General features: G+C 31.6%; 1 protein-coding gene across 1 annotated transcript in view; it reads right to left on the bottom strand.

Annotated features, from left to right (window-relative positions):
- Window positions 1–13960: 13960 nt before the first annotated feature.
- LOC134714868 (dual oxidase 2-like) overlaps window positions 13961–26416 on the bottom strand; it is a 45145-nt gene continuing 32689 nt past the window's right edge. The window contains exons 22-31 of the mRNA XM_063576517.1: window positions 25340–25539; window positions 23705–23935; window positions 22999–23092; window positions 22463–22512; window positions 21313–21594; window positions 20587–20819; window positions 19892–20053; window positions 19123–19278; window positions 16899–17027; window positions 13961–16150 (exon numbers count right to left, since the gene is read on the bottom strand). Coding sequence (XP_063432587.1) covers window positions 16028–16150; window positions 16899–17027; window positions 19123–19278; window positions 19892–20053; window positions 20587–20819; window positions 21313–21594; window positions 22463–22512; window positions 22999–23092; window positions 23705–23935; window positions 25340–25539 — 1660 coding nt within the window. The 3' untranslated portion in view covers window positions 13961–16027. The remainder of the gene's footprint in view (window positions 16151–16898; window positions 17028–19122; window positions 19279–19891; window positions 20054–20586; window positions 20820–21312; window positions 21595–22462; window positions 22513–22998; window positions 23093–23704; window positions 23936–25339; window positions 25540–26416) is intronic.

Below are 26416 nucleotides of genomic sequence, written 5' to 3'. Positions count from 1 at the left end.
AGCAGGTATATTAAGATAAGATTGTGTATATGTTTGTATGTCTTTTTGTCCAAATTTTCTCTAGGTGGCGTCCCAAGGAACGAAACAGCAGGTATGTTAAGTTAAGATAAGATTGTGTATATGTTTGTATGTCTTTTTGTCCAAATTTCCTCTAGGTGGCGTCCAAGGATCGGAACAGCAGGTATGTTAAGATAAGATTGTGTATATGTTTGTATATCTTTTTTTGTCCAAATTTCCTCTAGGTGGCTTCCAAGGATCAGAACAGCAGGTATGTTAAGATAAGATTGTGTATATGTTTGTTTGTCTTTTTGTCCAAATTTCCTCTAGGTGGCGTCCAAGGATTGGAACAGCAGGTATGTTAAAATAAGATTGTGTATATCATTGTATGTCTTTTTGTCCAATTTTCCTCTTGGTGGAGCCCTAAGGATCAGAACAGCAGGTATATTAAGATAAGATTGTGTATATGTTTGTATGTCTTTTTGTCCAAATTTCCTCTAGGTGGCGTCCAAGGCTTGGAACAGCAGGTATGTTAAGATAAGATTGTGTATATGTTTGTCTTATATTAAGATGATTTAAGTTTGTATTACAGATGGAGGAGCCCAGATGAAAGTTCAGTACTAGACCTGCATGAAGGAAAATTGTTTCATTTTGGTTGATAGATAATGATGATGCAAGTATTTGGTCATTACAATTGTGTTTAAAACTATTTAAAAAAAAAATTAAAAAAATCTGTTTTTCCTTTGAAAGGCCACTTGAAATTTTATTACAAAATTGTCCATAATTTCTTATAATATCTAATGAAAAACAATTTTAAAAGAATCATTCTAATTGTAAATAGACTAATCCCCCAATTTAGAATTTGAAATTAAACATGCACCACATTTATTTCTGAGTTAATTTATTACAACAAATGTATAGTCTTAATAGTCTTAATGTAATGAGTGACAATTTGGAAATTTACATAATTATTAACATTTTAATTGGGAAAATATGACTGTTTAGAATGTTCAAAATTGATACATCAGATTGTTTTGGTTAGCCACCTGCACATTCTGATAATTATCTGCATACATTAATTTCAGAAATAATGATGTTATCATTAAACAGTCTTCATAAATCTGATTTAAAGTTAAAATGAAAATGGTTAATGAATTATAGGCAAAAAGAGCATACTATTAGACACAGAAAATTGCGCCATTGATAAAGATCTGGAAAGAAGCTTAAAGGAAGGACCAAGTGTCAGTCGAGATGGCAGATGAGTAGCAACTCCATGGAAGATGTTTACTATAGATCGATCTTCAACCAAGCCCAAGGTTTTTGCCATGTAAGCAACCAAGCAGCAAGGATGGCAGCTGGAATGAAGATTAATTATTATGTTGATCTTCAACCAAGTCTGAGGCTTTGTCATGAAAGTATAAATGCAAGTATATTCAAGGATTATCTATAAGGCAACACACATTTTTGTTATTTTTGTTATTTTGTACATTTACAACACACAAAAATAGATATTTATCAGTTTGATAAATGTTTTCAGGTACATGAATAAAATTTTATACCATGAAAAGTCAATCCTGACAGCATTTTTACTTCAAGAGAGACTAGAACAATAAACAGTAAGAATGTTTCTTTCAGTGGGAGATAACTCACTTTTACGCAATCAGAATACAGAATAGATTAATAAAAATTTAGGGTGGCAATTTAACAAATTTGTTAAATATATAATTTGTGTCAATTTTAATTCCTTTTTAGGTTATAAAACAGTGCCAATGTTTTCATGAAGGGGAGTAAGACTTGTGGTATAATATATCTTAAATACAAGTACGTATATAATTCCTCTATTTGAACAAATTTTATCATCATAAAATAAGTTTACAGGGAAAAAATGTTCACTAGGCTTAAAGTTGTAAGAGGTCAAATGTTTTTTGTTGTTGACTAAAGGTCCTAAACTTTTGAAGTTTTTCCTCCCACAGCTCACTACTGATGACCTCTATTTTCGGCGGCATGACCTAAACAGGAAGTTGTATAAATGACTGTTTTTCCCAGATTTGACTAAAAAGCGATAAGGTGTATTGTTCACCAAATAAGATGCTGAAAATGGTCCCATTGATGCAGGTCAGGATATGAAGCTTGAAGGAATATAAGTATATTTCATTTATATTGACAAACAGCAGCCTTATAAATATAATCTAACTTATAATTTTAGTTTTTGTTCCAGTAGGCAGCCAGTCCCAAGTTTCAGTCCAGATGGCAGATGAGTAGCAACTCCATGGCAGATGTTTAATTAAATCTTCAACCAAGTCGGAAGTTTTGCCATACAAGCAATACAGCAGCAAGGATAGCAGCTGGAATGAAGATTAATCATTACATTGATCTTCAACCAAGTCTGAGGCTTTGTCATGAAAGAAATAATGCAAGTATATTCAAGCAAATTAATTCTGCACATTATCTGAAAAAAGTGATAAAGTCTATATTCTGGATTAATATCTAAAAGGCAACACACATTTTTGTTATTTTGCACATGTACAACACATTAAAATTGATCATTATCAGTTTAATAAATGTTTTTCAGGTACATGAATAAAATTTTATACCATGAAAAGTCAATCCTGATAGCATTTTTACTTGGAGAGAGACTAACTAGTACAATTAACAGCAAGAATGTTTCTTTCAGTGGGAGATAACTCACTATTATGCAATCAGTATACAGAATAGATTAATAAAAAATTTAGGCTGGCAATTTAACAAATTTGCAAAATATTTAATTTGTGTCAATTTTAATTCCTTTTTAGGTTATAAAACAGTGCAAATGTTTTCATGAAGGGGAGTAAGACTTGTGGTATAATATATCTTAAATACAGGTATGTATATAATTCCTCTATTTAAACAAATTTTATCATCATATGAGTTTACATGGAAAAAAATGTTCACTAGGCTTAAAGTTGTAAGAGGTCAAATGTTTTTTGTGGTTGACTAAAAGTCCTAAACTTTTGAAGTGTTCCCTCCCTCAGCTCACTACTGATGACCTCTATTTTCGGCGGCATGACCTAAACAGGAAGTTGTATAAATGACTGTTTTCCCAGATTTGACTAAAAAGCGATAAGGTGTATTGTTCACCAAATAAGATGCTGAAAATGGCTCCATTGATGCAGGTCAGGATATGAAGCTTGAAGGAATGTCTTGTTTTCATTTATATTGACCAACAGCAGTCTTATAAATATAATCTAATTTATAATTTTAGTTTATGTTCCTGTAGCCAGCCAGTCCCAAGTTTCAGTCAAGATGGCAGATGGGTAGCAACTCCATGGAAGATGAATATGATTTTCAACCAAGTCTGAGGCTTTGTCATGTAAGCAATCAAGCAGCAAGGATAGCAGCTTGAATGAAGATTAATTATTACATTGATCTTCAACCAAGTCTGAGGCTTTGGCATGAAAGAAATAATGCAAGTATATTCAACCAATTAATTCTGTACATTTTCAGGAAAAATATGATAATATTTTCAGGAACAATGTGATAAAGTCTTTAAGGATTATCTATAAGGCAACACACATTTTTGTTATTTTGTACATTTACAACACACAAAAATAGATATTTATCAGTTGGATAAATGTTTTTCCAGTACACGAATAACATTTTATACCATGAAAAATAAATCCTGTTAGAATTTTGATCTCAAGGGAGACTTAATAGTACAATAAACTGCAAGAATGTTTCTTTCAGTGGGAGATAACTCACTATTATGCAATCAGAATACAGAATAAATTAATAAAAATTTAGGCTGGCAATTTAACAAATTTGTTAAACAAAATAAAAAAAAAATAAAAATTTTTGAACCAACCGTTTTGTCAGAAAAATTACACTGGTTATATAGCGGTTTGACAAACACCAATTTTGATCATTGAGAAGCTTAATATTCACTTTACAATACAACGTAATTAAAACGTTTAGCTGACTTTACAGAGTTATCTCCCTGTAGTGTTAGGTACCACCTTAAATTGTAAAAACATTGTAAAAATCATGGGAATTTACATGATCTTAAATAGAAAATTTTATAAATCTATAAAATAGTTCTTTCTTACTTTTAAAAGTCAATTCATATAGCAATTTCCAACATCAATCTGCACAGACAAGCTGTAATACTAACCTGAAAAATAAAATGCTTAGTCATTGAAAATGGTAAAAAAAGAATCACTGTTGGTATGTCTACTTAAGTACATTCTATAGAAATAGGTGAAATATAACATATCAAAGTGAAAGAAGATGCAGAGAACACATCAATGTGACAATAACTGATTCAATCCACTTCATTTGAACTTTGGTGGATAGTTGTCTCATTAGCAATCATACCTTATTTTTATAACTATACACGGGAAAACAATCCAATTAGGTACAGGAGCTTTCTGTATAAGAGTCTTGATCAGAGGAGTTGTGTTCAGAAGTTTTTTCTTATGATCACAATACTTAAAATTGTGAAAGACTTCCCATAACTTCTTTCAAAATTGTCAAATCAAAATGGTGGTACATTATGGTCTACTACTACACATGATGGAATACAATTTGACCAAGTATGATGGTTTTCCGTCTAATCAGCCAATCCTACGTCACCCTTAGACTTCTATGAAAACCACATGTCTAGCTTTCGTCTTAAATTCACAGGCTTAACAAAATTTAAGGGCATTTGGGTGATCTGTAATTAACAAATAACAGGCTATTATTTGAACTTGAAACTATTTTTAATTATGACATTTACATTATTTCTTCTGCTTGAAATTTAAAATAAATTCCTTGGTTATTTGGTATTATAATTTTTGAGCAGTTCTCAAGTTCATAAACCTATGCAATGATTCTTTCTTACCTCAAAAGTCCACTCCAATAATAATTCTAAAACTCTATCCATACTAAAAAGCAGTAATTATTGCTAGCCTGAAAAGTAAAATGTTTAGTAAATCAAAAGTTCACAAAAAATATAAAATCAGTGTTGGATCATGGTTTGTATATGATTGTGGATTTCCTTATTTTCTTGGCCACTAATTCGTTTTAGATTGAGGAACAATGGTATTTTTGTTGGTACTTTGTTTCGTTGTTTAGCCAAGGTCTGCATACATTAGTCGTTGCAATGACATCAGTGTAATCAGTTCAAATTTTTAGAACCTTCAGCCAACACAAAAAAAGGATTAACCTCTTACAACTTAAAGCCTAGTGCATGTTTTTTTTCCCTGTAAACTTATATTATGTTGATAAAATTTGTTTAAAAAGAGGAATTATATGCAGACTTGTATATTAAGACGTTTTAACATACTGATAAAATATCTATTTTTGTGTGTTGCCTTATAGATCATCCATTTATACGTACTTGTATTTAAGATATATTATACCACAAGTCTTACTCCCCTTCATGAAAACATTGGCACTGTTTTATAACCTAAAAAGGAATTAAAATTGACACAAATTATATATCAAAGTAAATACATAGGTAAAATTTTATGAAAATTAAACGAGCCAAATTAATTTTAGTGAAAGTGTTGGGTACCACCTTAATGTTTTCTGGATTGACATGTCAAGTTTTAGGAAGGGAAAAAATATTATTTTGAAAAGTTTCTCTGCTTTAATTGTATAATGTTTTAAGCCATTAGCCCATATGGGGATAAAGTGCTTTTCAAAAATTTCAATAAAGAAATACAGTTATTCCCAGTTTAAATGCTATTTGTTGCCTATTACAGTTTCTGAAAATATGACAGAAAATTGAAAAGTTTTATTCTTTTTCAGATATTCAAATTACTGTGGCTGAAGGATATAAATGTGTGATTATTTCTTCATACTCATAAATTAGAGATGTTGTGAAGATTCTTAACATGTTGACAGCTGGGCACTCTCTCTTCAGAAGACATAAGATTTAAAATCCCCATTCTGACAGGACATGACTGCCAATCTGTATATCCTACCTGAGTCTCCTGTGCTACCAAACAGATGCATTGCTTTTGCAAGGATTTTACTGCCAGTCTGAAGAAGACCAATAGTGACCATATTTTCCTTTGGGGTCTTCTTGACTCTACAAAACAGTTTCCATTATGAACGGTTCATATAAAATAATTTTATTTCTTCTTTCCATATTTTATTGGTAAATTTATTTTGGTTTTTACTGCCAACTTCACAAGGCAGAAACCACAGGTAAACTTAGGGGTTCTGCATAATCCTTTCAAAAGTTTTGATTGCTGTTTTTACAAGTTGTGTAGTGTACATGTGTTCATTCTTTCTACTTGTATCATATACCTGATTTTTTATGGATAAAACTCTAAAACTATTGTAATTTGAGCACTACCAGAGTAAATGAACTGTTTTACAAAGCATTTATTTAATTTTTTATGTATTGAGTTTAGGCCAAGTCCTAAAAAATAGTAAAATATTGATGAAACATCTTACTTTCAAGGAATGTAAAATAAAAGTTTCTGTAAAACAATAATTTGTGTACTAAATGTAATGTAAAATTTTGTATATTATTGAATTCATATGAAACTTTTTTTCTTCTTCTGTAGGATAGTTAGTGGTTCAAATATATGCCTGTTGAGAATAACATTACATGCAAGTTTTCGGAATTTCCACTAAAAAATAAAAATAAGATTTGCATCAAAGTACACTGTCTGCAAAAAAGTTCAATGCAAGAGTCTTATAATACTCAGGACTTTTTGTATCATGTCAATTAAGCATAGAAATAACCAAAAAGAGACAAATTTCTCTTTCCTAAAGCTTCTATATGCACTTGTATATGTAAATATGTGTTACAGCCTAAATTGACCTGAACTTATTTTTAGTAATGCATCGCCTTAGACCATTTCCTAACTGTGAGGTATGCTGTTGTAACTTTTCCATCCAGAAAGAAGTATTTATGGCAAAATTGCTTTTAATTTGGTGAACAAAATTACAATTGCTTAGAAGCACCCCCTATTTTATTTAATACATGTACAGAAAATAGCAAGCCCCCTATTAATATATGGTGAAATGAGATAAAATCAACTTGGTTGTCAGAATGTGATTATCTCCCCTTATTTAAAAGAACTTATGCCAGTGTAGGAATTTTACAGGAAATATTTCGCCTCAAGTCTTTAAATAGGCCTAAATCAAAAATGATTCATCAAACACCTTGTTCTAAACTTAGCAGAACAGTTAATATGCTGGTCAATGCCCCATGTCCTCTGCAAATTGGATAACTGTAAAGAAAGTCCTTAAATGATAAACAATTGTTTCTTTGATAAAAAAAATTAATATAAGGGGTAGGGGTATACAATAATCAACTAATGCAAAGGTTGTCTGATTTGATTTCAGTAAAAGTCAATAAATTGGCTTTCATTTTTATGATTGAAAAATGAGGGGAGATAATTTTGACATAGTAAAATCCTGACTGCAAAAGTAGTAGGACTGAAAATTTCAATATTTTTTATCTTAACAGCATGCTAGGTTTATTTTGAATAATGAGTTTAACAAAAAAGTGTAAATTTCAAAAGTTATTGTTAAATGGAAAATGAATGAGAGGTTTCCTGATTTTAACTTGATCTTTTGAGGAACATTTTTTATGCATTTGGTTCTAACATAATAACCTCAATAAGTAAATTCGTAGTTTCCAATTTCTGTTAAAATTAATTGCAGAAATTAACTTAAGGTAAAAAAATAACAGCATTGTAGACATATTTCTTGTTCATTTGGGTCTTTTAAAGGCTATCTCTTTACTCTTTAAGATATTTTATTTTTAATCCCTAAACAAAATTTGCTAGACTGACCTGTAAAATAAGATTTTTCTTTCTTTAATTCGTAATTATCTAATATATCGATCTATTTGTTTGTTCATCAATATCTCCAATTCAAATCTCCAGTATTTAATCCCTAAAGTGCCTCGGGTATATATATGTAAAGTTGGGTTACATTAAAACAGAATTTAAGGTTTCAGCAACACCTAAGGGATTGCTGCAGTGATTTAATAAGATAGACAAGTGTTGGTTCCTACAGCACCCTCGCCAGGATTAAAACTACAGAAGAGCACAAAATTCCCAACTGAAAATGTGTTCTTCACAATTTGTCACCATAAGAAGAAATTACAAATAGAGTGTGAGTGAAGGTATGACAGTAAACTGGAATAAGAATGTTAAATAAAATATGTTTTTGCAAATTTGGACGACAATTAATTGCAATTATGTACCATTTCAACAATAGAAGTAGTATCGACTTGCAAATCCATACCATTACAACACTGGAAGTAGTATGGTTGTCTGAGCGAAGCCAATTGGAAGCATGTACCTCTTAGTGAAGCTTATTGGGATCACACCCTCTGTCTTGTTGCGAAGCTAATTGGAAGCAGTACATATATACCTCTGTCTGCTAAAGCTAATCAAAAGCAGTACCCCTGGCATAGTGGTCCTAATTAGAGGCATGTAACTCTGAGGGAAGCCAATTGGAAGCATGTACCTCTGCAAAATTTGATTAAAAAATTATTCAACAAATTTTATTTAACATTCTTTTTAAAGTTTACTTGCATACCAACTCTCATTTTCTATTTATAATTACTCCCCTTGTTGACATTGTGACATTCAAATTATGACTTCACCATTTAGTAGATCATTCTAATAAATTACTACAACACACGATCAAGTATTGTTATAAGGGTAAAATACTTTATTAATTTTAGTTTATGCAACTTTAAATGATAACTTATCTTACTGTAACTTTTTGAAAGCTAAGGTTCCTCAAGATCTATAGGGAGATCAATGATATAAGTTTGCTGTGAAGGGCATATGATACAGTAATAGGGGAGGTAATGACGTTGCTACTGTTAAATGTTACTTTTAGCCATGTCAAATAGTTACATATCAGGAAAAGACCCATTTATTGACTGATTTGATGAAAATTAATTCATGGACATTTCTTTTTAAAAATTACATTAGGCTTGAATATGTTTAAAGATTATTTGTGCCAATTTGAAGAAACCACCCATGGAGTTGTTCTAAATAAGATAAATATACAGCTTATTATGATGTTGTTGTTTTTTTTACTAAATTCATGTATAAAGATCATTTGTGCCAATTTAAAGAAATAATCACCAATGATATATTTTAAATTAGATAAATATGCATTCAAAAATGAAGTTTTTTTACTGAAATCGTGAAAATATGTTTTTACACAAATTTAAGTCAAAACACACTTAATATGTGGAGATGATATTCCAGGTTTTTTTTATTACAAAACTCCCCTTGTGTTTATCTTTTATGACAAAAAAGTTCAGTATGTCTTCGTGAAATCGGATGCATGACAAAAAAAATTTTTTGTAACTTTATCTATACAAGAGTTGAGGGACAGAGTAACGTATTGATTGATGGGGCATAAAATATGTTTGTAGCTACAACTACATGAAGTTGGAATATCACATTTATAGATGTTCCATTAATTGTATGAATTTTTATAAATTAATTTGTATGATTTCAAGATAATTATGGTTTTGATTTGCTTTGAAATCTTTTTTCGTCTCTTTCATTGAGTCCATCAGGTTCAAGAGTTCGTAACTGGTGCATCCAAAATCTCTCTTTTTTGTCTTCCTTGTGTATCCCAATTTTGATTTTTAGCAATGAGTTGAAATGTGACGTTTTCAAAATCATGTCCTGCGCTTAAAAGGTGTCTTGTAATTGGGCAGTTCTTTTGTTTAAAATGACCGATGGTTATTTAGTCAGATGTTAAATGGTGTTTCTGTTTCACCAACATATTGTAGTTTGCAAGTTCCACACGTTAGAACATAAATGCAATTTTGTGTTTTGCAATTTGATATTGTAAATATGTTCTGATTTTTTTTTGTGACTGTGCTGATGAACAAGGTTTCTATACTAGAATATCAAAAAACCTCAAAGATATTCTAGTATCATCCAAAGTATCTAAATGGGAGATATCAACAATCAGAGGTTATAAACCATGCGGAAGGGGCAATTGTAAGTGCTGCAAAGTCGCCAACATAGAAACCCAGTTCATTAGCACAGTCACAAAGAAAAATTACAACATATTTATAACATCAAATTGCAAAACGCAAAATTGCATTTATGTTCTAACGTGTGGAACTTGCAAAATACAATATGTTGGTGAAACAGAATCACCATTTAACATCCGACTAAATAAACATCGGTCATTTTATACAAAAGAAAGGAACTGCCCAATTACAAGACACCTTTTAAGAACAGGACATGATTTTGAAAACGTCACATTTCGAATCATTGAGAAAAATCAAAATTGGGATACACAAGGAAGACAAAAAAGAGAGATTTTGGATGCACCAGTTACGAACTCTTGAACCTGATGGACTCAATGAGAGAGACGAAAAAAGATTTCAAAGCAAATCAAAACCATAATTATCTTGAAATCATACAAATTAATTTATAAAAATTTATACAATTAATCGAACATCTATAAATGTGTTAAACTTTTATTCCAACTTCATGTAGTTGTAGGTACAAAAATATTGTATGCCCCATCAATCAATATGTTACACTGTCCCTCAACTCTTGTATAGATTAAGCTACAAAAATATTTTTTTGTCATGCATCTGATTTCACCTGGAGAGATACACACGCTTGATGAAGCTAATTTGTTTAGCGAAATATTACGTATTTCTATTTAAAATCTAATAGAACCTTTAATGTATTAATTAGCGTGTTTAAGTTATATTCTTAGACATTTATATATATATATATATTAAGACATATGTATGTAATTATTTAATAAATTCTGTTGTCCACTATGCTTGATGGGCTATTGGCAACACTATATATATTGTATTCATTTATGCCTTATAATAGATATGAGCGTAAAGTATACATATAGTTATTCAAATGCAAAAGGTTGACTGGAGATTATATCTTTAGTACTGGTACAAGTTATTGAAATCATATTGTATAATGTATGTTTATATTGATAATTTGTCTTATTAAATGGCAGCTCACAATATGCTGTACTCAAGCTAGTCAAGAAAAATAAGTTTGTTGTGGGTTTTTTTAAGGAGTTAAAGATCAAATGTATTTAGTGGAAACAAGACTAGTTTAAGATCATATGTCCTTCAAGCTGTCTGAGTTCATATTGATAAAAATAAGATGTGGTATGATTGCCATTTAGGCTCAACTCTCCACAAGACACTAAATGACACTAAAACAAACAACCATAGGTCACAGTATGGACTTCATCAATGAGTTAAACCCATACTGAATAGTCCGCAATAAAAGGCCATGAAATGACAAATTTAAAACATTTGTTTTGTTAAACCTATATATTTGAGGGAAAGAAGTTAAGGTAATATTATATATATTTTATATATAAGTATATCTGAACCAGTGACAACTCTACAATAGATTTCATCCATCAGATCACCAGCAGTGATGGTGATACAAGGCTGACATTACATTCTGTATATATAATTCCTATTAAAATCTGGTGAGCGTTTATTTGGCGATTGCAAATGGCAGTCAGCAGGGTTTAAGAACATGCATTGTTCAACCTGCTCAAGTCAAATGCATTTTGTTAAAATACACTTTTTCACTTTTTTGGTCTTTTGGAAAATGCTGTTTGTGCTGTATTTAGATCCCACTAACAAGAAATTTGTTTTGCATTCACACATATAAAAAAAATTGCAGTTTTTATCCAACACAAACATGTTTGAACGTAGTTTTCAATTTCGACTTATATTTTTTGCGTGTGAATAAACTGGTATAAAAAATTGATTTGACATAACCTTTGTTAATACCCCTGCTATAAAGAGCGGTATATAGTGGTGGCAGATGTCCATCAATCCGTCCCTATGTACTTCTCTTAGAACTATAATTTCCACTCCAGATTTCAAGTACAGCTTGAACAAATCTTTTGAAATATCAAGGCAATGTCATGGATCATAAAATTGAGGGACAGTTAGATTTTTATGGTTTTGACATAAGTTGAACAAGAAATGGCCTAATTACCGATAAAATATGGGTTTCCATGATAACACTGCTTCACCAAATTTATCAACATGAAGTTAGTATAAAAAGTTGTGGTATGATTGCAAATGATACAACTCTCCTCAAGAGACAAAATGACAGAAATTCACAACTATAGGTCACTGTACAGCCTTCAATAATGAGTAAAACCCATCCCACATAGACAGCTATAAAAGGCCACGAAATGACAAATGAAAAACAATTCAAACGAGAAAACTAATGGCCTAACTTATTTACAAAAACAGAAAACAAATATGTAACCCATCATCAAACAACAACCACTGAATACCAGGCTCCAGACTTGGGACAGGCAAATACATATATATATAAATAAACATGTTATGTGGATCACAACCCTCCCTAACCTTGGACAGTGGTGTAACAATACAACATAAGAACAAGCTATAACAATTAGTTGAAAAAGGCTTATAATGGTCCCTTTTGCAAACTTGAAAAACTAGAGGCTCTTAAGAGCCTGTGTCGCTTACCGTGGTCTATGTGCATATTAAACATAAGGACACAGTTGGATTCATGATTTGTTTTTTTGTGTTTTGGTGATGGTGATGTGTTTGAAGATCTTACTTTACTGAACATTCTTGCTACTTACAATTTTCTCTATCTATATAGACTTGTCCCTTTAGATACAGTGGAAAATATTTTGTAAAAATTTACAAAAACTTTCCAAATTAATGAAAATTGTAAAAATGACTATAAAAGGCAATAACTCCTTAAGGGGTCAATTGACCATTGTGGTCATGTTGACTCATTAGTGGATCTTACTTTGCTAAACATTACTGCTGTTTACAATTTATCACTTTAAATAATAATATTCAAGATAATAACCAAAAATGGCAAAATTTCCTTAAAATTACCAATTCAGGGGCAGCAACCCAACAACCAGTTGTCCGATTCATCTGAAAATTTCAGGGCAGATAGATTTTGACATGATACACAATTTTACCAGACACATTTTTTAAACAAGATACCTCAATGATGATTGTGGCCAAGTTTGGTTAAATTTGGCACAGTAGTTTCAGAGGAGAAGATTTTTGTAAAAGTTAACAACGACGGCGAGACTTGGCCCTCCACCTCCCCTGTGGTCCAGATGAGCTAAAAAGTACAGCAAAATAAACCACAAAAGAGTTAACACATAAATTAATTGAATGTTAACAAGAATGTGTCCATAGTACAGGGATGCCCAACTCACACTATCATTTTCTATGTTCAGTAGACTGTGAAATGGGGGTCAAAACTCTAATTTGGCATTAAATAAGAAAGATCATATCACTAAGTTGCAAGTTGATTGGAATTCAACTTCATCAAAAACTACCTTGACCAAAAACTTTAACCTGAAGTGGGACAGACAGAGGAACAGACCCACAGACCAGAAAACATAATGCCCCTCTACTATCGTAGATGGGCATAAAAAATAAAGTAAGATTTGCGCATGTTCAAGTAAAAATGTAGTGTTGCAAGAAGGCCACAAACAAGTTGGGAATTTTTTCCTCAGAGGTCTAATTTTTAAAATAAGGCTATCTCAATGTTTTGCAATTGGAAACTCCCAAAATAATCTGAATAAAAAATAAAATTACATGTGCATCATCTCCTTTGTAGGAGTTATTGATGCACCATAATTCATCCAGTCCATGCTTAGGTAAAAGGGGACATAAAATAATAAGGGATGGAAAAAAAAACGCCATTATAAAACCATTATGAAATCATGTTATATTACACAATGAATTTAAAGGGGCAAAATATATCACAATGGAAACTTGACTACAGTTTGACAATATAATCATAGAATACAAACACTTCTCAACATTATGATAAACTTTATTTGGAGAAAGAGTATAACAATAAAGCAATATAAACAATGAATAAAAAATAACTCAACATACTTTCCTGCATATCATTTATGCCTATTTTAAAGCACAGAAAATAAAAATAAAAAATATATTTTTTCCATTTAAATTTGTTTTAAGGTAACATTTAGGAGTATATGCACTGCAAGCCTCAATTTTCTTATCTTTAAATTAAGTCATTAGCAATCCATTTGTAAATAAAAGGGCTGAATATCTATTAAAATCAGTACAAAAGATGAATTTTGTGGGATTTGCATGAAAATCCATATACACATTTAGCACAGTTTGTTTCGAGCAATCCAAAAATTATTAAAATCTTTCTACAATTTATTTCTAAAATTGTATATATGCTACAACATTGCAGTTGATGATTTAACCACACTATTAAACTGTAAAATAAAAAAAAATCAATGACCAATTGTATTTTTTTTTCTACACTTGTGTAGTCAATAAACATGACATACCCTTTTCAGTAGTACTAATTTACTATTTCTTTTTGGATTATTTTTCTTTCAATAAACATCTACTAACATTGTTAAAATGGTCGTAATGGGGGTGTACCTTCACAAGGAATAACGGTAAAAATTCTTGCCAAATGAAGCTAACAGTAATTTTTGGTACATGACAATTAAATGTACACTTTCTTTAAAAAGATATTATTACTTAAAATTGCCAAAATTATACAATTATTCATTAAGGCTTTGGATCTTCTGGTAAATTATAGCTCATGTTAAGTTTGTTGTTTGGTAATTGGTATCAACTGGATAATTAAGATCAGAAAGGTTCCTTGTGATGTCAATATGACATTGTTAAATATGACCTAAAATGCTTATTTTTGCATGTAGTTTTGGGTTGAAACAAATACATGCATGAGTGAAGGCCTATTACCTGTAACCAAAAAGAAATTTTACACACAAAAGCATCTTTATAAAACACATCTTGAATAAAAATATAATTGTGGGTGATATCTAAATGTTAATAAAAACAAGATCTACATAATGAGGGTATTTTGGCAGTTTTGCAGTAAATAAATGTGTGTAGCCCATATGGAAACATGTAAGACACAATTCAAAACGTAAATACTTCTGATTTGTAGTCTAATGTCTTGTGAACATTTAAATAATGTTCTTTAATGGATGTATTGAACTATTTTGCTTGTCCTCAGAGGCGGATCCAGAAATTTTTATAAGTGGCGGCCAACTGAATGCCTACGAGAGGGCCAACTCCAGTCATGCTTCAGTGCTTCCTATATAATTTACTGAACTTGTCCAACAACAACGGGGGAGCCTTTGAATCCGACTCTGGTCCCATTCAGCGGGAGGGAGGATTGCGACATTATTATACCTTATACTTTTCCTTGATTTAAAATAAATTGTTGTGACTTTAAGATGTTCTTCATTTTGAAAGGCTCTCTGTGACATGCCAGTGGGATTTATGTATGTTTTTATTTGCTTTCTTTATAAAAGTTTACTTATAATCTCTAACAAAAAAAAGAAATTAAATATATCAAAAGTTGGAATATTATAAAGCATAAAAAGTATACTGAAGATATGTAAAAAAAATATACAAAATTATATAGAGTACATTAATTAACAAAAAACATTAAATCAGTTTGATTTTAGTACTACTTTAGTCAGTTTAAACTGAACAAGTTAGAATGAAAATGTCTGAACCCAATTCCATTGGCAGGTTAATAAACTGTCAGCTCACCATATTTAAAAAAATGTCCAGAAATACAAAACATATTTGAAAAAAATATAGCAATGAAAATGATGAAAAAACAATTTTACTCTTTTGCAATAGCATTATTACCATAATTTTATGATTTATGACTTAGATGAGATAAAAATTCCCAGATTTCCCCAAAATAGAATACTTAAATATCTTTTACTAGACTTTATAAGTTTATAAAAGAACACTATTTTTTTTTATATAACATGTAGTAGCAAAATTTGTTCATATCCATGTGTTCATGTGTAAATCACCCAAAAAATATTTAACTGTGATGAAAATCATTAAACACCTTCATTTGTCAAAAACATTTCAACATACAGGTTTATTGAGTATAACAATGAACTTTAAATACAGTCATAAGTTCCTTCTGCCTAGTTCTGTTAAATAGAGAGAAAAAAACCCACTCATTCTATCAGATGATTCAACTAATATGTTATTGTATTAAAAGTTCTCAAAGTGATGTTTGAAAACAGCTCCTTCCACTTTATTCATATCAGCACATGCTCTATCTAGACCTCTGGTTAGAGGAGCAGGCCCACAGCTAAATACACCAAATAAATTCACCTGTAATCAGAAAAAATAATTGTCATACATTGTTACTTATAGGATACATACCCATAGCCAGGGGGGTTCGGCAACCCCCCCCCCCCCCCTCCCCCCTTGAAAACAAATAAGCACTGTTGAGGTCAATGTTCTGTTCCAATTGTGACTGTTAAAGTCGAATTTGAGAGTCCAATGACCCCCCCTCCCCTCCCCCTTAGAAATTCTGGGCTATGGGCCTGGGATAGATGCATAAATCTCTCTCTTCATATAGATACAAAATAACATGTATCTTGATAGTTTTATTATTAGATATTTTATATTGTTCTTAAATCCTATGGCTAAGTTGACCAAAGACTTGTTTGGCATTTTTTTTAAACCACTTTTAATTTCATAAGTGTAAATCAAACCATGTTCAAAAGCAAGTTGTTAATGTTGAAATACAAAATTTCAAAAAATAAATCTCTGTAATGCCAAAAAGAAAAGATTTAATTGCTAAAACATTATCAACAAAAAGATGTTTGTTTACAATATCAGTGACTTTTCAAACTTTTATATAAATGTGTGTCAAACTGTTCAATTCCATATTTTTTTACTATGTTACACAGGTGAAGTTCTAAGATTGGTGTAAAATACCACAAATATGTGTTGCTTCTAACACAATAAAATGCCCCATCATTTTAACACATATTCCTAAATTTCACCTGTTAACCTGTTATTGAAAAATTCACTTTAAATGCATTAAATATCTTGTCAGTCTACATAGCCTTACATTTTGATGTTCCAACTTGATATTTCTCAGTATATCTGTCATTTTAGGTCTACCAAAATGTGTAACAGCACTCAACCCAGTGAACAAACTCCTGCCAGCCACTTTCTGGAAATGTCTCTCACAAATGTACTGGAATGAAAGTTAAACACATTTTTTAGATATACACATTAGTATTTTCTTATAGGTAGTCTGAAAGAGTCATAAAAGACATATTCTATACATTGTGGACTTGCTAAATGGACATCAAGCCTATAGAAAATTTATAATTCATTGAACATTTCAATTTGTGGTTTACCTGTAATAAAGAAGTACATGAAAATTGGTACCCTAAGCATAATGATTTTATAATATAACTGTGTCTTTGGACCTGCTTTCACAGTTTAACTATATAGCATTGAGATGGGAGCTTCTGTGACCTTTGACCTAAGAAGTTGTACATACATTATGACACACCCTCTTTTGTAAGTTAATATTCATGTAAAGTATAAACGTTGAAATAATAATTAAGAAATAATTGATGCCAGCTATACTTTATTGTTGTTTTAACATGGGTAGGCATTATATTCGTGATTATTTTTGCCAGAGCGATAGCGAGGGCTAAAATAACACGAATATAATGCCTACCCATATTAAAACTACAATAAAGTATAGCTGGCATCAATTATTTCGATTCTGATTAGGACAATTACGGTAATATCTATGTTCGCTGTGTATAAAGTGTACGGTATTTGTGTAGGCTCTTCCATCAACCTTCCTGTCGATTTTTATCCAACTAGTTCATACCAGTTTAATTTGGCAAAGTTGTGTAAATTTCTAAAATTCTAAATTGAAACAGATATTAATAAATTAATTTATTAACTAAAACAATATTTGTGTCACAATATAACAGAAAAGTTATATTTCAACAGTCTTTTCCTTTGAGGTCAATTTCTGACACGCACATTTTCAAGTCAGTCGTCAATGGCGGTGGATGCACAAGGAGAATCGGGTAGGTCTTTATTTACTAAATTAATCGTAAATATTCCGCCGGTTAATATTGAAGCATTGGTAAATATGTTCATATCTGATAGAGGATTTCTTGATAAAGTTGTGCTGACATTCGAGACTTGGCAGGAGGGGCCCTTTGACAGAAATCCATTTATACTTGCGGTGGCTACACTGATCAAAAGGCACGCCTTTGTGCATCTGACGATTTCAAATGCTGTATTTATACATGAGATTAAAATTAATACTGGGTGACAATCTTGTTGCATTTGTAAAATGGATTGGAAACCTTGGTGGTATATTGGTAATTACGCCTATTTGTTTTTATAGGAGAATGGGGTTCGATTCCCTGCTAGGGTCAATCCATTTTATCAGAAATATGAAACAATTTTGTCATTTCAGTACAACAGTAATAGTAACCTATTCTTTATTTTATATTTTATCGTCGGAACATATGTTTCAATGAAATTAATATACAATGACATGCCTTTTTAACAGGAGAGATGAAACGTGTTTTTAGGGGGAGGGGTTTTGAAGTTAGAACAGCTAACATGGACGTTGCTGTATCTAGGTCAACTATTTTCAATTACGAATTGTAACACATTGTTGTCATTGTTAAAGTATTAGTAACAAAATGTGTATCATTTAAGTGTTTGAAAGAGTTTTAATTTAAGGAAATACATTAAATGCATACCATTTTGACGAATTTCATTTTTCTGCCGTAGTCAATATACGCATGTGTAAACTAATTTTATTGGATAATAAAGTATGGTTTCTTTACAAAGCTAAAGAAGCACGTCATATTAGAATGGTTCTCAATGTATAGAGCGGACACTACCTTTACCATATGACATGGGTTGTCAACTGAAACCAAATTTTTACCTTGAACTTTGACCTTAGATGTTGTAAATTCATTATGACACACCCTTTGGTGTTGGTTAATATACATGTCCAGTATAAATCATAACAGCTCTCATAGATAAGAGTGGATACAATCTTTTCCATAGAACAGGGGGTGTCAACTGAAACCAAAGTCTTTGACTGAGGAAGTTGTACAAATATTATGACACACCCTCTGGTGTTGGTTAATGTACATAGCAAGTATAAAGTATAAAATTATAACTGTTCTCTGGATATAGAGTGGACACAAGTTGTTATGGATGGACAGACTTATCACTATAATAGGGCCACCTGCCATTTGGCAGGGCCATTATTATTCAATACTCATTCTAAAACCTACCAGCATGGTGGTCCTGATATCGTATTTCTGTTGAAACTGTGTAATGAATATATGTGTGTCCACAAATCCATTGGCATCATTCTGTTCCACTTCTCTTATAATATCTGTCATCCATTCAAATTGTTTCTGTGTTCTTGTTACCCATAGAAAATATACCTATAACAAATAAATCTTTTACAAATATACCAATAATACCACACACAGTCCTTTATTATTTGTCTGTTATGATGTGTGTAATCATTTCAATCTGTTTTCCAGTAAACATGAAAAAGAAACTCTTACATTTCGAGAATTATAAGACCATATATTTTTTTTGACTAATTAAGAAAGTACAATCACTGTGATATAGGAAGTGAAGTAATAGATGTTTGCAATTTATAAGGATTGATAAAGGTAAGTAAAAAAAAACATTCCCAAAAACATAAAATTTCTTTAATGTAAATACTTATCCTTTTGACTCCATACATAAAAAAAAAATGTTTCCCCTGAAATATTGGTATACTGAAGCCTGTTTAGTGGTTGTCATATTATATAAAAAAATATTTAAGGCTTGCTGTTTGGTGTGAGCTAAGGCTTGGTGTTGACCTACAATTGTACAGATTTAATACATTCTGACTTGGATGGAGAGTTGTATCATTAGCACTCAAACCACATCTTCTTATTTATATTTACATCAGAGTTTGCTGAGAAATGCACACAACTGCTAAGCGCTCTTTAAAGGAGTTCTAGTTAATAATATATGTGTTTGTAGTACTCTAATAAAACTTACTTTTTTGCAAGGGAATCTCATTTCATCAATTTTTGATTTGTTAACGATGTCCTTCAGAATGGAAGCAAATGGTGTCACTCCTATACCACCACCAACCAATATGGCCACTTTGTATCTGTACCAATCCTGGTGACCTTCTCCATAGGGGCCATCTAAATAAAGCTACAACACAAATTGTCTGTCAAATTAATGCTAAAAAATAGTGAAAATTTCATAAAGTGAGTGAATGAACTTTATAATTCTTAGCTTCATTCATTAATTTTGTTACCCAAAAGATTTTTCATCAACATAATGATCCCTAAATACTGAAAAAATGCACAGTAAATTTGACATATCATACAAAATGTGATCATAATAAAGACTCAACTGTGAAAATGGGATAAAATCTCTAATTTGGCATTAAAATTGGAGAGATCATATTAAAGGGAACATGTTTACTAAGTTTCAAGTTGATTGGACTAAAACTTCATCAAAAACTACCTCGACCAAAAACTTTAACCTAAAGCGGGACATACGGATGTACAAACAAACAGACGCACAGACCAGAAAACATACTGTCCATAAATGGGGCATAAAAATAATAATCCTAAAGATAATGGCTCAAGTTAGCTCCTACTTATTAATTCTAAAATTATATATATATATATGTTTAACTTCTTTCCAACACAAACAGTATTTCATGCATTTTTATTTACCTTAGGTATTTCTTGTCCAGTTTCCAGGTTGTTAGCGTCATATTCAGCTCTAAGATTTGTGGTCCATGGTCCAACTGCTCTGATGTGTAAGCTCAGGTTCTCTTCATGTGGAGCTGATGTTAGGGTGAAGGGATGGTACTCATTAGATCCAAGGTTTAAACAGGAAATTCTCACCCACTGACCAGATTTGTATTCAAAGTTGGCAGGTCTCTTGAAAATTAGGGCAGTTACATCTGAAATAAGTCAAATTTTCAATTTTTCCTTTACTGGATTAAACATAAATGTAAACAAGTTCAATCCATAAAAGATCAAGTAATATACTTTAGATGAGTTGTTTTTTTCTAATAAAAATAGTACTGAATAGAAGACATAGTTCTGTGAGGCTCTTTTACATGTATTAATAATTCATAAAAAAGCTTTTCAGTCAGACAACATAGCGGTGGCAACTGAACTATTATTTGTTTTAGGATTCCTATTAAATCTGCAGTAGGATCATGATTTATCTCCCTTTACAAAATTAGAGGATAAATTTACACATTCTTTGGAATTCAATTCTTTTGCAAAGTTTATAACTAAGTGTGCATTTTTCAATCTGGTTGACTGTTATTCCTTGGAGAAACATCATCAATTCAATGAGTTAAAGTTTTGTCATTTTTAAGCTGTCAGGTTGTTGTCTCATTGGCACATACCACACATCTCCTTTTGTTCATATAGTGTATCACTTACCAGAGGGAAGTAACTCTGCCTTTTTAACAGTAATTTCAATGTTATTTCTACTCAAGCTGATCAACTTGTCTATGATAAAGATAATCATTGGAGGAATAAAGTACCACTGGAACAATGGAGGCTGGACAAGTCTTCCTGAACCATGGAGGATCATCAAAATATACAGGATGATGTATAAATTATGAGTTTTCCAAAACGCTTTAAATGCATGGGCTCTAGCATAAGGCATAGCAAACACATACATGACAATGACAACAAGGGTTGCTAGGACACCAGTTAAACCTGAAATAGTAGATTTGACAGTTTACCTTACCGCACAATATTATGACTGTTTCTCAAAAGTAAAATTAGTACATAACAATACTTGTTTGTCCATTTTCTTTCTAATTTTTTTTGCCTGTATTTTATAGGGTTTTTTTTTTACAGTTTCTGTTTGTACAAATGTTTCATCATTTGATTTAAAGGGTTCTGTGGTATTTTTTTATGTTTAATGTATTGTTTGCTTTGCTCTAAAAAAACATGAAATACTTGATCCTTGATGGTTAAAAGAAATCCACCATTGGTTGTTTGTAAAGGTATTTTTACAATTTTTGTTTTTCTGTTCATGCGTCTCCATTTTTGGGGATTTTTTTGTGTATGCTGATCTTTGTATGACTAGGTAATGTCTTTGAAAGTATGTCTTTCTATCTATCAGTGAGGTGGATTGGACCTTTATCAGGACTATGGGATCAGGTGTTTTTAAGCTCGGGATTTCGGGATTGACCCTTTCGGGATTGACCCTTTCGGGATTGACCCTTTCGGGATTCGGGAAATCTTTATTTGAATTTCGGGACCTCAGGTTTTTGTGTTTTTAAGTCCGGGATTTCAGGATTTCATGTTTTTAAGCCCGGGATTTCGGGATCAGGACCCCTACTATCCCCCTCATCAGTTGGTTCTGTACTATGAATGTTCATTCAGCATGATGTCTGTTTCAATGGATTTCATCACCATATCATGTTGTTCAGGAGATTAAGACAAGCAGTGGTAAAAGCAAATATAACACATTGAAGGCTAAAATGCAACAAAAAATATATCTGAAAAATTATGTAAATTTTTTAAACTTTGCCTTCTTAATGGTGGATAAACAGTTGGAAATCTTATATATAATTACCTGTTATTGTTCCGTAAGTCCAATAATGGAATGAGGCTAATACATCAGTACTACAAAAGAAAATAGGTGATACAAATTGTAATGATGTGCATGTGAAAGTTTCCACACTCAGTAATTCAAACAGACTTAAATGAGATTTAGTTCAAAGTGACAAATTTCATTTAGTGAGATATGAATGCAAACATACCTGTTCAGCAAGACAATTATTATTTTGCATTTCTTTTCATTTAGAGAAAAAGATATCAAGTTTATGGTACATGTATAATCAAACATAAATCTTCTTTAAATTTTGTTTGTTTGTTGCTTATCACTTGTCTTAAAATTAAAAATGGAAATGGGGAATATGTCAGAGATAACTACCCGACCATAGAACAGACAACAGCAGAAGGTCACAAGAGATCTTCAATGCAGCGAGAAATTCCTGCTTCCGGAGATCTCCTTCCCACATTTCTAAAGCAAACTGTTTGAAGGTAGTAAGTTTAAGATTTTGTTTTGAGGACAAACAGTGCTATTTAAGAAGACTATCATATACTTACGCTCTGAAGTATTCCGTGAAATAACAGTTGAGATCACCAGAAGCTTGTGTAGAGATATGGTATAAATTGAATCCATGACCAATAATATGTAAAACTGAAAAGAAGTAATCCCAAAGTTATACATGTGTGCTATGGAATGGTATCCAAAGGATATACAGAAACATTCCTCAAGATGTACAACTGTAGTATTTAAAATAAAGCAAAGTGGATTTATTATTCTTAGTGGATTTTGTAGTCACCTGGAAACCACAAATTTTAATGTACAATGAATCCCAAATGTTCAATAAGAATGTGTATGCAGACTTTGGCAAAACCACGAAATCAAACATCTACAAAAGTTTCCTCAATCTAAAAAAAAATATATGAATCCACGGTATGCCATTAAAATTTCAGGTATTTTTTTAAATGAAGATCCTTTTCTTTTCAAAAAGGGTATAATGTTACTTTTGTTACATCATCAATTTCCTTGTGGTCATTATCTTGATGCAGAAAAGGAAATCTGTGTTTTAGGGAAAAAATCAACTTTCAACCAATAACAAACTAGATATATATAATATGTTTATAAGCTTGTCTAAGTCTTGTTTCCAGGACTTTGTTGAGGTAAGACAAAATCATTTATTACTTTATTTGTTTAAATAACATCACATTTACATATAATTTGTTTCCATTGAAGAATATGTTATAAACTTATAGAGCAGCCACTTACTTGTGAAAACTAAAGCCAAAGCAGCAATATACTTGTGGAAAAGATGCATAGAATCCCATGGGAAAAACCTGTGTAAAAATGTCTCTCTGAAAAACGTGATCATATTTCGACTCATTGTGATGAGTAAAGTTGAGTAAGTAAACATCATAGCACTAGCTGCTCCTCTAGTTGTAGTAACACCATCACCAGCAAGTCTTCTCAGTCCCGCATGTTCTCTCTCAAAGGCATAGTCTGAAAATATGTGTATATGTTGATTCATCAGACTTTTTTCTATTCAAATTTATTATTATATTGCCAATATAATACTTGTTACACACAAATTGTCTGAGATATTGCTAATACATTGTATTAACCTATCATATAAAATTAGAAAAATCTGGCAAGAATTGTACCTCTGAGAGCGCTAACAAGGCATTTTTCATAAATTTAAAATTTCCATAGAGCATACCCTGTAACTCTTTTAAAAGAAGTAGATCAGTCACTAGTATTGAACTTGTTCAAGATATTACTAATATAAACCTAAAGTATAAATTTTATTATTCCTGCGAGAGCGCTAACAAGACCAGATAGGTGGGCAGACAGACAGACGACTGGTAAATCTATGATACACAAGGGACAAAAAAGTGGTAAAAATTGTCATTTAAGGGTAATTACTCCCATTAGAGATCGTCAGACAGTATTAACATATATAGACAATTTGTAGAGCTCAATAGACCACTTTCGAGTTCATCCGTCACCGGCAAAAACTCGTCAATTATACACGCCTTTATGATGTCATTTACCAGATAGAGGGGCTCGCCTGTATCCCTGCACTATTTACATTCATCAAGCGTCTTAGTGATCGTCTTTGTGCAGGATAAACTAGAAATAATGGTTGTCCTGTAGGTACTTACTGACATTTCCCTAATGACAGCAGTGTTGATTGTCAATTTTGAGAATTCAATTTGCCGAATAATTCGTACAATATAGAATTATAGTTTTCCAACCACTCGCTCAACATTGGAAGGAAGTGACGACGCCCCTAAACGCACAAATGACGATGATAAAGGCACGTATTATTGACGAGTTTTTTCCGGTGACGGATGAACTCGAAAGTGGTCTATTTTTTGAACATTTCTGCTCCAGTCAGATTTTTTCTTGTATTTCAGCTTTTAAAATAGTAGACAAGTCTTGCATTTTACCCTTATGTTCTAATTTTAGCCATGTAAGCCATCTTGATTAGCAGGCAGGGTCATTGGAAACATTTAAACTAGATAACTTAACAGTAAAAAATCAACATTTCAGGGGCAATAAAATTAAACACATACAAAGTACCCATTGTAGGTTATCTATAGCATTAGGTCTGAATAGACTTGATAAACATCATAGCACTAGGCGCTCCTCTAGTTGGTAAGACTTTCAAAACCACAATCTGAGCACCAAGAGTTGGTTACTCATGGAAGGACTAAATAACCACACTCCAAAGACTCAGTGTTGGCTTCCCATTGTATGACTGAATAAACACTAAAAGATCTCAGATAAGCCTTCCTATATACTCTTCTTTTCAAAGGAATATAAACATCGTAATAGTTTTCATTGTTATTTTTGACTTTACACAAAGAAATAATGCTGATGACAAAACATAATAAAACTTACAAAATGCTCTTTCTAAAAATACTCCAATTAAAACAAGTGTGTAAAGTGTTAACCAAAAGATCTGTAACTGGTATGTAGCCACCCATTGTGAGAAGTTATACCACTTCTGTCCAAATGCTGTTCTAGGATACACGGCAAAATTGGTTGGGGCACTCACACTCTGCTGTCTCTTCATACTTATATTCTTTGTTCCAGGTTTCCTGAATACAATAATATATAATGGTTTTATACAGTTATCAATGGGTTTCTGTAAAGGTCTTTAAAGCTCATTGCAATATAACCACAAAAGAGCTTACATTTACTTGAGAGCAGTGTTCACAGTATTGCATCATTTATTCAAAAATGCTGATAAAAAATATAATAACACAAACTGCCTTACATTTCATCGCCTTCTCTGAATTTTTTCAACTTAAATTAATTAAAACACAAATTCTTTGTGCAGAATTCTGATATGGCAATATTTGTTTATTGACATTTGTTCATATTTGTATCACAATATCATAGGGTTATTGCCTGAATATTGGGGAATATTGTCCAAAGTAGAATTTTATATTGCACGAGCTTGCCAATCCAATATATGTTCTACAAAGGAAGATATTCAATAATGATTCTTATATCATTTGCATATCTATAAATACTTGAATTGGATTGGTCAAGTAGACTTTTTCTATTGGTTTACACTTCAATAAACCATGTTTCCGAAACTACTTTTGTAATCTATTCATGCGCAATACACATTTTGGCAGGGATACTGAGATTTTCAGCAAGTTGAGATTTTAAAACAATTGCATAACAGTTGTTTCTATTCTAATGCATATATAACCAAAAAAAAGAAATAAAATAAATGCACTAAAGCTTCGAAAATGTATAAAAATATAATTTAAATAAATTTCCGGGAAATTTCACGAATGATTTTGCGAATTTACGTCATGGCAAAACACGACGTCATACAATTGAAAACTTTCAGACGGAAGATTATTTCGTTACTTGTGCGCTTCCAATTCGCATAGTATCTAATTAAAATGAATTTTTTGAGGTAGGTGCTAGTTCATTTTAGATTCTGTTGCATTTATCGAA

This window comes from Mytilus trossulus, chromosome 4 (genome assembly GCF_036588685.1).
Source record: "Mytilus trossulus isolate FHL-02 chromosome 4, PNRI_Mtr1.1.1.hap1, whole genome shotgun sequence".
NCBI classification, from domain to species: domain Eukaryota; kingdom Metazoa; phylum Mollusca; class Bivalvia; order Mytilida; family Mytilidae; genus Mytilus; species Mytilus trossulus.
The sequence above is the reverse complement of the archived record's forward strand: the minus strand, read 5'-3'. Positions and strand labels throughout refer to the sequence as shown.